The sequence below is a fragment of the Martes martes genome (assembly GCF_963455335.1).
Source record: "Martes martes genome assembly, chromosome: 7".
NCBI classification, from domain to species: domain Eukaryota; kingdom Metazoa; phylum Chordata; class Mammalia; order Carnivora; family Mustelidae; genus Martes; species Martes martes.
In genome coordinates this window covers 73,243,103-73,255,173 of record NC_137894.1, presented here as the reverse complement: position 1 = coordinate 73,255,173, position 12,071 = coordinate 73,243,103, and the positions used below count along the sequence as shown (strand labels likewise).

Below are 12,071 nucleotides of genomic sequence, written 5' to 3'. Positions count from 1 at the left end.
TAAGTTTGGGACACTCTGGGTTGAGGTTGAACAGATGGTTTACTGAAGGATTTCTCAGATTAATATGCTTCTATGCTTTGTGAATCTGCAGAACATGGGGATGGGAGGCAACATTTCTCAAAATTATCTGAGTATCAACTTCTTCTTGGGTATTTTTCAGACTTAGGGTTTCCCAGAACACTCTGGGAAATGGGAAAGTCTAACTGCCTTTATTGAACAAAACAGGAAATGGGGGTCAGAAAGGGGGAGGTAATCTGTCCAAGTTCGCACAACATAGCAGGTTCTGAATAGAAGGAGGAAACCAATTTTGGTTGGTTCCCTTTGGAGATATGGGCTTGGGGAGATGGTCACCACCCAGTCCTGCTCTTTCTAGAACCAATTCTAGGTCCTTTCTTTTCTCTTTGGAATGTCTCATGCTCCTATAAAAGGGATTAATTGATTGATTAACCCATAGAACAGATGTGCACGGAGCCCCTTCTATGTGCAAGGCATCAACCTAGGGTGTTTTGAGAGGTATAACAATGCATTATCTTTGTACATTAAAATTCACAGCATACATGCCTTCCCATTGTCCAAAAATAGACACATACTCTGTCACAGTTAATTAAGCAAAAATTTTTGATTGCTTGGAAATGGAATGATGTCTCTTGAGATGACAGAGCCTCTCAGTATGCCCCAGCACCAGAGCTGGGAGCACTGCCATGTTCCTCTTGTTCTTCATAGCTTGTGGAAGCACCAGTGGGGTGAGAGGCTGTGCTGTCTGTCCTCTTCCTCAGTCATGCCTCTAAGCTGCTTGCCCCCAGTCAGGACCCCCTGCCACCCGAAAAGTTGTTCCATCCCAGAAGTGACTCTTTAAGGAACAGCGTTGTACCATCACCCAGGATTTTCCAGGACTCTGGCTCTCCAGGGCACTTGGGCCTTGGGAGAAGCAGGTTCCAGTGAAGGAGGGTGGCAGGCAGGCTCTCCTCTGTTTTTGCAGGTGCACCCCTCCCAATCCAGTCCCAGGATGGCACTGCCTCCCAGCCCCCTGGCTATGGAATATGTCAATGACTTTGACTTGATGAAGTTTGAGGTAAAGCGGGAACCCTCTGAGGGGCGATCTGGCCCCCCAACAGCCTCACTGGGCTCCACACCCTATAGCTCAGTGCCTCCTTCACCCACCTTCAGTGAGCCAGGCATGGTGGGGCCTACGGAGGGCCCTCGGCCAGGCCTGGAGGAGCTGTACTGGCTGGCCACGTTGCAGCAGCAGCTGGGAGCTGGGGAGGCACTGGGGCTGAGTCCCGAGGAGGCCCTGGAGCTGCTGCAGGGTCAAGGTCCAGTCCCTATGGAGGGGCCCCACAGCTACTACCCAGGGAGCCCGGAGGAGACAGGGGCCCAACATGCCCAGGTGAGTGATCAGTGAGTTGGTCTGAGGGGTGGCAGGGTGAGGGAGGACAGCCCAAGAGGGGAAGGGGAATTCCTGGACAGCCTTACGGATTGGGGGAAGAGACAGAGGGCAGGAGAACAGAAGGGCCCTTGAAAGAAAATCAGGTAGAGAAAACTACCTTCTGCCCCCTCCCCTTTTTCCAAATGGAGAGAAATGAGTAGTCCGAACCAGGAGGAAGAGGGAGGAGGTTAGAAGAGTACCAAAAGGGGAGAGCTGAGAATTAATGGGGAGCAGTTCTTTACGGGGAGGTAAATATACTCCATCTGTGGAAACCAGGGAAAGAATTGTGTGTGGAATGGAGTTCAGACTGTGGGAACGGGAATGAGGTTGGCCTTTTCAAACATCGTGCTTCCCCAGCCCCCAATCTTCTCAGGAAGGATTGGGACTCATCCTATTAATTATAGACACAGATGGGGGTGTTGAGGGCATTAGAATGTAATCCAAATCCTTTGAGGGTCACAGGGTTGCGGCCTTCAGGACAGGGGAGAGAGGTGCATTGGCAGGCGGGGTCTGCCTGGGCGCGTGTCCACTGGACACGAAAAGTGCCTGGAACCTGACGCTGAGCACCGCGCAGAAATGGCGTGGGCTCTAGATGTGCCACTGGCTCGCCGGACCCTGGGAGGCGGGGCCTGCGGCGCGGGGCAGACACAAAGGGGTGCGCGTTCCCCAGGGAGGAGGGGCTTGTCGGGACCTGGGGCGGAGTCTGGACTGCGGGGTAGCTATGGTGCGCGGGTGAGCATCCGGTAAGGCGGGGGCCGAAGGCGGAGCTTCCCGGGGGCGGGGCAGTCCCACCGGCTACAAGAGGTTGGAGCTGGGCGGGGCCCCGCGGTGACCCGCTCCCCGCCCGCTCCCTCTGCAGCTGGCCGAGCGGTTTTCGGACGCGGCGCTGGTGTCGATGTCTGTGCGGGAGCTCAACCGGCAGCTGCGGGGCTGCGGGCGCGACGAGGCCCTGCGGCTGAAGCAGAGGCGCCGCACGCTGAAGAACCGCGGTTACGCGCAGGCCTGTCGCTCCAAGCGGCTGCAGCAGAGGCGCGGGCTAGAGGCCGAGCGCGCCCGCCTGGCCGCCCAGCTGGACGCCCTGCGGGCCGAGGTGGCCCGCCTGGCCCGGGAGCGTGACCTCTACAAGGCTCGCTGTGACCGGCTGACCTCGAGCGGCCCTGGGGCCGGGGACCACGCCCACTTCTTTCTCTGAGCCGCTAGGGGCCGCGGAGTGGTGTCGTAGGAGGGTGGGGGGCACCACCCAGGAGGCCACTGTACCGTTCACTAGATGGTTACTGAGCGCCTTCCGGCGCCAGACACTCCGTGGTGTGACTATACATAAATATCCCCGAACTTCCTGGCCCCTCAGGGCATGCTCCGAGGTTAGATACTGGTCATTTTCTGGGAGAGAAGTCTAATCACGCAGGCAGCCCAGAGCACCCTCCACCTCCCGTTCCACCCCACGTGACCAGGACGCTGCGATCTGGAGGAGCCAGTGCCCGGCACTGTGTGTGAGGGGGAGGGTGGGGAGGCGTGGTTGATAGCTGGGTGACAGTGAATGGGAGGCGAGGGAGTGGTGTGACTCCCCCTCAGTTTAGATTTTAATTCAAGGTTTTCAACCTGTAGTGCATTAAGGTGGCAATTAGCAATGAAGCCATGTTTTCATTCTGAGGCTTGTAAACTCCCCATTTTAGGACGACTGCATTTTCAAGATTTCAGTTACCAACAGCAAGACAGACTAGGAACTCTATCCAGGAAGCTTTCTTCCTACCCAACCCGGTGGCCTCCAGGGCCCAGAGCAGCAAACGGAGCTCTGGGAGTAGTTGGTGTGGGCTGGGAGAGACCTCTGGGCAGGAGTCTGGGGACCCAGGTGCCAGTACCAGCTCTGCCACGGGATACCTCTGTCATCTTGAGAAAACCACTTGCTTCCCTGGTTTTTGTTACCTCCTCCAATCCTGGGCTGGATGACTTATGACACCTTTCCAGTTTTGGCATCTCCTTGGTGTGGGGCCCCAAGAGTCTCCCCAAGAAGCCCCCAGGACAACCTCACCAAAGGGACTTCCTGTCCTGCTCCTGCTTCCTGATTGCAGCCTGGTCAGTGGAGGAGCCCACACACCGGTCCTCTGTTGCTCCCTCCAGGCTGCCTTGCCTCCAGACCTGCGTAGGGTACCCTTGCTACCTCCTGCCTTGCTGAGGGCTGAGGTGAGATTTTACTCAGTATGACAAGATGCTGAAAGAATGAGGTTTTTGTGAATTAAACTTGAAGTTCAGGCAGAACTTTATACTATTGGCTAAATGTTCTTACCATTTAAGAAGTGTTCATTCTTTAGCCTTGCTCCTGGTGTGTGTGTGTGTGTGTGTGTGTGTGTGTGTGTGTGTGTTGAGTCTCAGTTCTGGAGGCCCAATGAAAATGGGGTAGAAGGGTGCGGATTGGGCCAGATGGAGCCTCCTCCTCCTGCCAGCACTGCACAGAAGCCCAGGAGCATCAGTGACTGGGCCAGACCTGTCTATGGCTATCCTGAGGTCCCATAGTTGCCATGGTTACCCAGCCCTCTGGTTCATCTGCCTACAGAGAGAGTAGGCGGGGCAGGGGGTGGGGCGCTCTGGGCAGAGCAGAGGCATTGAACTGGGAGCAGCTACCTCACCAGCCACTGTCATAGGTCTTCTAAGGGACATAATAAATAGGAAGAAGCAGTTGAGGGTGGGGAAGAGGCTCCCATATGTCTCTCTTCCTTTCTGCCCCCTCTATCCACCCCCTCCCCAGCTGTCTTTTCTCATCACAGTTCTTGTTCCCTCCTCCCCCTCCTCCAGCCCAGCGCGTCCCTCTTCCACTCAGGAGCCTGCAATATCTCCTCCATCTCCCCCAGGATTTCTTTTTCTTTCTCTTTCTCTCTCCTTTTCCACCACTGGCCACTGGCCACCCTCTCTGGCTCTGGCTCCTCTCTCCTGAGTGGCTCACAACACCTTTGTCCTCTCCTTCGTCTCCTTCCACACCTATCATTGAAGGGAGAGTCTGGGGCAGAGAGGGTCCCTCCAGGATTCGTCGTTTCTTCCCTTGCTGTGGATATCACCTCTGTTCTCACCCTCTCTGGAGCATCAATCCAGACCCAAAACTGCTCTTGCACACCTTCCTTAACTGGCTGAGGCCCTGCACAGCACACACACAGGCAGAGAAGCCATCCGCAGGCACCCACCCCCATACGCACAATCAGCCCACGTATCCATACACCTGGGGCTCAAGATGAGGCTCACACAGAAGTCGCACACCCGTGATTAAGAGTGTGGGCACTTCAGTCAGATGGGTCTGGGCTCAATTCCAGGCTCACCAGTTCTCTGCTGTTGGGTGGATTTAAATGAAACCTCCCTTGATTTGCAGAAAAATGGGAAAAGCGATGCTAACTACCTAGTGAGGGTGAACGCACTTAAAGCACATTGCACAAAGTTTCACACATGCCAAACAATAATGTTCACTGCTGTTGTTAATGTTATTAAGGGTACACAGCCTGGCTTTCTGAAACACGAAGGCCACACTCGTGGAGAGGTAGGGATAGTGCATGAACACACACGCACATTTACACACCCAGGAAAACCAGGCTACACAGACCTCAGATGCCCCCTCTGTGTTCATAATCCACTCACAGACCTGCTGCCCTCCCTCTGTCCCCCCAACACCCCTGCTCGGCCCGCCCCACAGCTGTGTGGGGGCTGGAGTGAAGCTCCTGGGGGACTCAGCTGGGCTTCTCTAGAAACAGCTGTAAGAGGGGATCAACCTGCCCCTTTGACAGCCCCTCATTACCACCCCCCATCTCTGGTAATTAACCTCCATGCTGCTGGGCCCCCTGGGGTTGGGAGGTGAGGGTAGAGGGGCTCTTCGGATCCCACTGGCACACAGCTAGGGTGAAATCGCTGAGATACCAGGCTTTGTGGGAGCTCTGGCTCAGATCTGAAAGGTGCTGGTCCTCATTTCTTAATGGTGTGTGTGGATGGGTGGGCATTATAGACCATTCATGGGCATCTGGGGCATTATAGATAGAGGCTGAGGTGCTAGGAGTGGTTCCCTTTATTAATGATCAGAAAGTCAGGATCACTGAAGAAAATCACAAGGCTGAGGGTTATGGGGCCTGGAGAGAAAGAGCAGGGCTCACCACACACTTCCAGGACCTAGGGGTCACAGCTGGTCCAAGAGGGAGAGGCACCGGTCACTTGAGTCACAAGGGTCAGGACAGGCACCTGGGACAGGGTGGGGTAGTCATAAGCATTGTCCCCTACACCACCACACGGAGCCCGGATGTGCTCCACCGAGCCCCACCTTGCACCCCCGGCCACCCCTATGGGCCCCCGGGACTCACTGAGAGGCTGAGGGAGCGTTGGTCCGGTGGGAGGCAGTCACGGGCTAGGGCTGGGGGTCGGGGCCGGTGTGCAGGGCCTGGGAGCCCCGGGGCTGATGCCCTGGCTGGCGTAGTACTCCACCACCTGCCTGGGCACCTCAGCCAGGACGCACTTGGCAAGCGCAGAAGGTGCGGCCTGGGGATGGGGCGGGGACAGGTTTAGCAGGCCCGGAGGGTGGGGACGGGGTCAGGCAAGAGGACGAGCCTTGGGGGCGGCCCGCTGGGCTCCAAGTGTCCTTCGCAGGCCATCAACCCGGTGTGGGAGAGACGGGTCTGATTTGAGGGCTTGAGGAGCCGAGGAGTCCTACGACCGGGAGGGGGCGCCGGGCACTCACATCCTTGAAGTCCCGAAAGGGCACGAACTGGACGATGTCGCGGGCCGCGGGCACCCCTCGGGGGCAGCGCAAGGGACCGTCGTCGCCATCCAGCAGCCGCATGTCGGAGAAGTCGGCATTGCCCACCCCCACGATGATGATGGACATGGGCAGGCGGGAGGCGCGCACGATGGCTGCGCGGGTCTCGGCCATGTCGCTCACCACACCGTCCGTGAGCACCAGCAGCACGGAGTACTTCTGAGGGCAGAGGGCAGGCGGAGGGGAGGAAGGGTAGGCTCTGTGTGCAAGGGCGCTGGCACCCGCCCCAAGCCCAGGCCCTGGACCTGGCTTCACCGGATGACACCCAGTGGGGCAGAGCCTGGTTGCCTGCTTCGCCTCCTCACCGTGGCTTGGCCGGTGCTCTGCTCCCGCTGAGCTGGCCCCGCCACGCGGTTAATGATAGGGGCCACGTTGGTGGGGCCGTAGAGTTGAATCTGTGGTAGGCACCGGCGGTAGGAGGCGATGACCCCGGAGATCTCTGTAGGCGAGGGGGTGAGGCCAGCAGAAATTAGCAGGGAGCCCTTTTGGACACCCTTTAAGCTAGGAGGTCCTTGCCTGTCTCAGGACTGCCTGGCCCCCTAAGTTCCCTACTAAGCAGGAGAGTTGGCTGGTCTGATGCTGTGCCAGAGGCCTGGAGTCCCAGATAAGACAAGAGCTGAGTGGTGAAATGGGCAGGGGGCTGGGCCCATGAGGATGGAGGCTGTGCCCCTGCATGGGGTTGTACAGGCTGCACAACCTGTATTGGGGGGGTGGGGCTGGCGAAAATCTGCCCTTACCTTCACATTCAGGATTTTCCGGGTCAAAGTTGATAGCAAAGTCATGGGACACCTGTGAGAATAAGGCCAGAGCAGCTAGAAGATGGTTTTCTGCCTACTCTCCCACCAAATCCTCCCTTCCTCTCAATCCCAGCCTACCTCGAAGTTGGGGGGGATTCGAGCGCCAAAGCCAAATGCTGGAAACCGCTTATCACTGGGGAGAAGAGAAGGCTGTGGGGCCCATCCGGCAAGGCCTCCCTACCCGCCTCCCTCCTCCCCAGCCTACCCCCCTCCCACCTGTCATAGTCCTGGCAGATGCCTCCCACTGCGCGCAGGGCCTGCAGGTAGTGGTTGGGCTGGCGAGGGCTGAGGCAGTGTAGGGACTGACTGCTCCTTGGGTCCCCATTGGAGGCGGTGAAGTCGATGGCCACCTGGTGGACGTGGGGACAGGGTCACACTGCATCCATGAGAGCTCACTGAGGGCTGGCTCAGAGCTAGGGTCTATAGGGAGGACTAAATTAAATCCAGTCAAGCCCACAGGTAGCCTCATCATGGAGTGGGGTAAGGGGTACAAAATGATGATATTGAGGCTCATGAGAGGCCCTGGGAGGGACAGGGGGATTTGGGGTTCCTCTGGTCATTATGTGTTTAGCCCCTTCCTCTTGCCTGTGACCCTCATATTTCCCGGGTCTTTACCGTGAAGCTGATCTGGCAGCCGCCCATGATATAATCCAGGAAGGTGTGCACCTTCTCCACCTAGCAGGAGGGGAAGAGGTAAAGTAGCAGGATGGTTGTTTGAGGAGGGAGCTGGGTGGGGTTTCTGTGGGGGGAAGGGGAGGGGAGGTTTTTGAAGTTGAAGTTCCTGGTGGGATAGGGCAAGCCTTCTCCGTTCTCAAAAGAGGAGAAACCGGTCTTTGAAACAAGGGTAGGGTTGAATCTGAGGGTCCCATGTGAGGGTGGCACTGGGATTTACCGTGCACTGCGCCAGTACTACGGTCCCCGAGCTCTTGTAGTTCTTCTTCTTGTCCCGGTACTTGGGGTTAATACAGTCCCACTGCATCTAGACCCCACACACCCCACAAGCCCAGAGTCACAGTTCCAGCAGGTGACCCCTTGTCTCCCTTCCAGCAGAGCCTCCCAGACCAAGACCCCAAGGGCTCCCTCCTTAGACTGAGCCCAGGTACTTTCCATCATTTCCCCCATCCCATATACTGGGCTCTTCAACCCTCTCAGAATTCTCCCAGGGATCTCTGTGGCACCTCCTGCCCAGGGTTTGCTGTTCCTTCCTGCATCTCCTGGAAAGTGCTGGTGAACTCGCCAATGAAGTCATGCTTCCCGCTCGAGTCATAGTCATACACCAGGAACTGAGAAGGCGAGGAGGGTAGGGGAAAGGGTTAGGGTTGTTTTACGGTGGTTGCTGGGGGGCAGGGCGAGGGATTGAAGGAGGCAGAAGCTAAGAGTCCCTGGGCCCAGACAGACATCTTCAACCTGCCCAAAGAGGCTACCTGCTGAACTTTATTCTTTGGCTCCATCTGGCAGGGACTTTGGCCTTGATAAAAGGTACACAAAGTGGGAACGTTGAGCTGTGACTGGGTCTTTACCCCACAGTGGGAAGGACTTATCACATGAGGGAGAGAGAGGGTCTTGGTACACCCAGGGGCAATGTCTCAGACAGAGGTTGGCTGCTCCCATAGGCTGCCCTTGCTTGGCAGGGACTTCACCTTGAGAGGCCGGTGGGCATCGCAGCTGCACAGGGAGTGCAGGGACAGGCGGAATGGCTCCCAGCTGGGATTCAGGTTGTTCTTTACCACCTTGGAGAGGCACCGGAGAGCTGGTCACCTCCTAGCCACATCCCCCTACTCCACTCTTCCTTCCCCCTCCCCACAGCCCCAGTCACCAACCTCAGTCCTCCAGACGAGCTGGTCACTCTGGTCCCCATCGGTTTTATAGATCTCCATGAAAGGGTCAGACTTGCTAAACAGATCCTGGGGATGCAGAAGAAAGGACCGGTGGGTGAGTGCGGTGAGGTCTGTAGGGGGAGGCGGCTAAAACCGAGAAGGGGGAGCAGCCCTGATTTGTCTTGAGTGTGGGGCAGAGGGGCTAGGCTCTCTAACAAGGAAGATGGGGGCCCAGACTCTGGGGTTCCAACCTTGTTGTCTAGCTTGTGGGCTCTGAAGGTGAGCTGCACATAGTCATTCGTGCCGGATACCTCCTCGGCCACAATCTGCAAGGGGGAGACAAGTGGCAGGATTTCCCCCTGCCACCCAAAGGGCCACCTTATGCCCTTTCCCTTAGGTGGGGGCCAGTCCTGGACGTAACGTCACCGTGGATGTCCATGCAGGGGCATTGAATGCCCCACCCAAGGGGGAGTACAGGTGACCTTGCCTACCGTGATGGTGGACTTGCCCGCAGTCTTCCCATTCTTCAGCAGCAATGGCTTAGTGACCTTGGTTTGTGACACGATCTGGAGTTGGAAGTGGAGGGAGCCCCAGCTGTGACACCTCCCACCGACTTGGGCTAGGGTGGAACTTAATTTCCACAGCAACATGAGCCAAAGGCAGACACTTAACAACTGAGTCACCTAGGTGCCCCAGTTTCCACAGCAACATGAATTGTAGGCACAGTTTAGAGGAGGGCACTAAGAGGTTAAGTATCTTGCCCAAGGCTGTACAGCCAGGGAATGGTGGAGATGGGGCCCAAGCCCAAAATGATCTCGCTCTGGAGTTGATTCTCTGTCATTTTGGCCTTCAGAGGTGGAAGGTGAAGGGGATGGGGCAGATGGGGATGCAAACCTGGCCCAAGGTGCATTCGGTAGAGCCAAGGAAGGTGTCATTGCTGGGGCCGGTGGCTCCGTCCTCCGCGTCAAACACATGGAACTGCAGCGGCTGCTTCTCCTCAAAAAAGTACTCAAGGGCCAGCACCCGGGAGAAGACCGGGCTGGAGCAGGAGCGTAGCACCTCTGTGCGCTCCACCTGCGGTGGGAGGGGTGAGGGCCCTCTGGGAACCCAGACGGCTTCTCCCTGCCCGTGACCACCCTGTTCATGCCAGCTTTCCTCGGTCTCCTGTATCCCCAGGGACTAGCTCTTCCCTTGCTAGGTTCAACCCTGAGCTCAGGGTGCTGCCAGCCCCCTGACTGAACCATCTGTCCTTTGGGGCTCCCATAGGGTCTCTGGGAGCTGTGCCGCTTCCTCTGGGCCCCTCTCAGGACCCTCTGGGACTCTGCGGACTTTGGAAGCTATAAAATGGTTTGTGTTTGTCATGATGGCACGCCTGTCTCCCGGGTTACCCCCACAGCCTTGAGAAGAGGCCCCTCAGGGTCCTCACACTCCCCTGTGAGGCTTTCCTTGCCCTTTCCCCGCACCCCCCTTCCCAGGCCAGGAGATTAGTTAAGACAAGACCCGAGCCCGTTCTCACCTCCACCCACTGCTCATCAGAGTAGAGCTTGAGCAGCACGCAGGGGTGGGGCTTGGTGAGTGTGTCTCTGTCCAAGAGGCCATGGCAGGACACCCGCAGCTCCACCCGTGAGGCCCCCAGTGTCATGGCTGGGGGCTCAGGCACCCATCCCATCTCAGGGTCCGACATGTCACTGTGGGGACAGAGCAGATGGCCTGGACACTGGAAAGGAACATCTGCTAGGGGAGGGGTCTGTTTTCTGGGAACCTGGGCCCCACTCCCACCTTGTCCTGCTTCCCGAGGCCCTAGGATTTCACGGATCTCCTGCTTCCTCCCCCTACTCATCCCCTACCCCCTGCTTTCAGCTTGGCTTCCCTGGAGCTGTGAACAGGGAGGGTGGAGGACTTGAGCCTCCTGCCTTGTGTCTCTGCCACCCCTGCTGGCCTACTATGTATGGATGGGGCTGGAGAGGGCTGGGGGCGTGTGTGGGGTTCCTGGCAGTCTTGGCTCCTGGGCCATCGATTGATCCATGCTTTCTGCTACCTCAGCACCTTCTGCTATTTCCCGACCGATGTTGGAGCCAGCACTGCACTCAGTCTTGGCACGAGGGAGCTGAACTGGGGCAAGGGGGTGGGGAAATGGGTGGAGGGGAAATGGGTGGAGGAGCCCCTGCAGGCCTGAAGGGGATGGGCCTTAGGAACGAGTCTGCAGTGGGCAGGAGGGGGCAGGTCGTAAGATGCCCAGCGGGGCTGTCCCTCTCCGCCTTCCCCCACTTACCTTCTGGGTGGCTTATGGCAAGGGAGGGGTGGTGGGCTTGGGCGCTTAGAGGCAGAGCCCTGCCCCTGCTGAACGCTTCTCCAGGTTCCTGGCAGGGGCTCCCACTATGACAACTCTCTTCCCTCCCCACCTCCCCTGTTCTCACACTTCTTGGCAGCACTGGCACTGTCTCTTAGCGACAGGATTTTTGGGGAGCCACAGCCCCCTCCATGCTGCCCGTGGGATGCACGCATTGCCACCCTCCCCCAGCAGTGGTACCAAGCCTCGGGCAGCAGCAGGCAGGGGTATGCTGGCCCGAGTTCACGGCCGGTCAGTCCATCTATCTGTGTCTGTCCACATCGCAGGGTGAGGCTGTCTGCTCCCGTGTCGTGCTTCCCCCAAGCGAGTGCTCGTTGGTGTGTCTGAATGCCCCCACCCTGTGTGTCTGTCCTTTAGCTGTGTGTCTGTATCCAGAAGGGTGTGCCAGTTCCTGTATCTCCTTCAGAACTGGGACCCTTCTCTGGCTGGCTACCCCCCCCCATAATGCGTACCTTTCTGGAATGTGAGGGAGGGTCTGGGTGGGTGGGTGGGGAGCTCTGCCTTCCAGCCACAAGTCTCCCAATTCTCGCAGGGTCCCTGAGTTGGGCAGGGGCATGTGGTGGTGAGGGGATCGGGCAGGACTGGAGACCTCTCAGGGGGCTGGGGAAGACGTTGTTATGGAGACTGGGCCAGGCTGGGCCAGGCTGGGGCTGAGCTAGGGAGGAAGGGTAGGCTCACCTGGGCTCTAGTCGGGGGCTCCTCTCTCCGGCTCTCTGGCCCTGGCCCTGACTCCCTTGCTGCTCCAGCCGCTGGCGCCGGCTCCGGCTCCGGCTCTGCTGCTATTTATGGGGCCTGGATGGGGAGGGATGGGGGGGCCGCAGCACCAGCTCCCCCCGCATAGACCGGTTGGGAGGGAGAAGAGGGGAGGGGCAGGGCCATTGCCTGGGAGGGAACCACAGAA

General features: G+C 58.0%; 2 protein-coding genes across 3 annotated transcripts; one reads left to right on the top strand and one right to left on the bottom strand.

The window, feature by feature from the left end:
- Window positions 1–988: 988 nt before the first annotated feature.
- Window positions 989–2,618, top strand: NRL (neural retina leucine zipper; the record flags this gene model as incomplete). 2 transcript variants are annotated; one of them, XM_080808617.1, is made up of 2 exons in its annotated part: window positions 989–1,387; window positions 2,286–2,618. In XM_080808617.1, 2 exons carry the CDS (start codon window positions 1,007–1,009, stop codon window positions 2,616–2,618), a joined length of 714 nt encoding a protein of 237 aa, XP_080664743.1. The 2 variants fall into 2 exon arrangements, with proteins under 2 accessions (XP_080664743.1, XP_080664742.1); XM_080808616.1 differs by having other exon boundaries at window positions 1,007–1,072.
- Window positions 2,619–5,447: 2,829 nt separating this feature from the next.
- CPNE6 (copine 6) lies at window positions 5,448–11,922 on the bottom strand. The gene is made up of 17 exons (XM_080808065.1): window positions 11,849–11,922; window positions 10,337–10,508; window positions 9,715–9,894; window positions 9,312–9,386; window positions 9,072–9,146; window positions 8,824–8,907; window positions 8,644–8,733; window positions 8,182–8,286; window positions 7,896–7,982; window positions 7,619–7,678; window positions 7,220–7,353; window positions 7,082–7,136; window positions 6,944–6,995; window positions 6,512–6,645; window positions 6,129–6,365; window positions 5,755–5,929; window positions 5,448–5,635 (listed from the first exon to the last, which is right to left on the bottom strand). Exons 2-16 carry the CDS (start codon window positions 10,502–10,504, stop codon window positions 5,792–5,794), a joined length of 1,674 nt encoding a protein of 557 aa, XP_080664191.1. The 5' UTR covers window positions 10,505–10,508; window positions 11,849–11,922; the 3' UTR covers window positions 5,448–5,635; window positions 5,755–5,791.
- Between the last annotated feature and the right edge of the window lie 149 nt (window positions 11,923–12,071).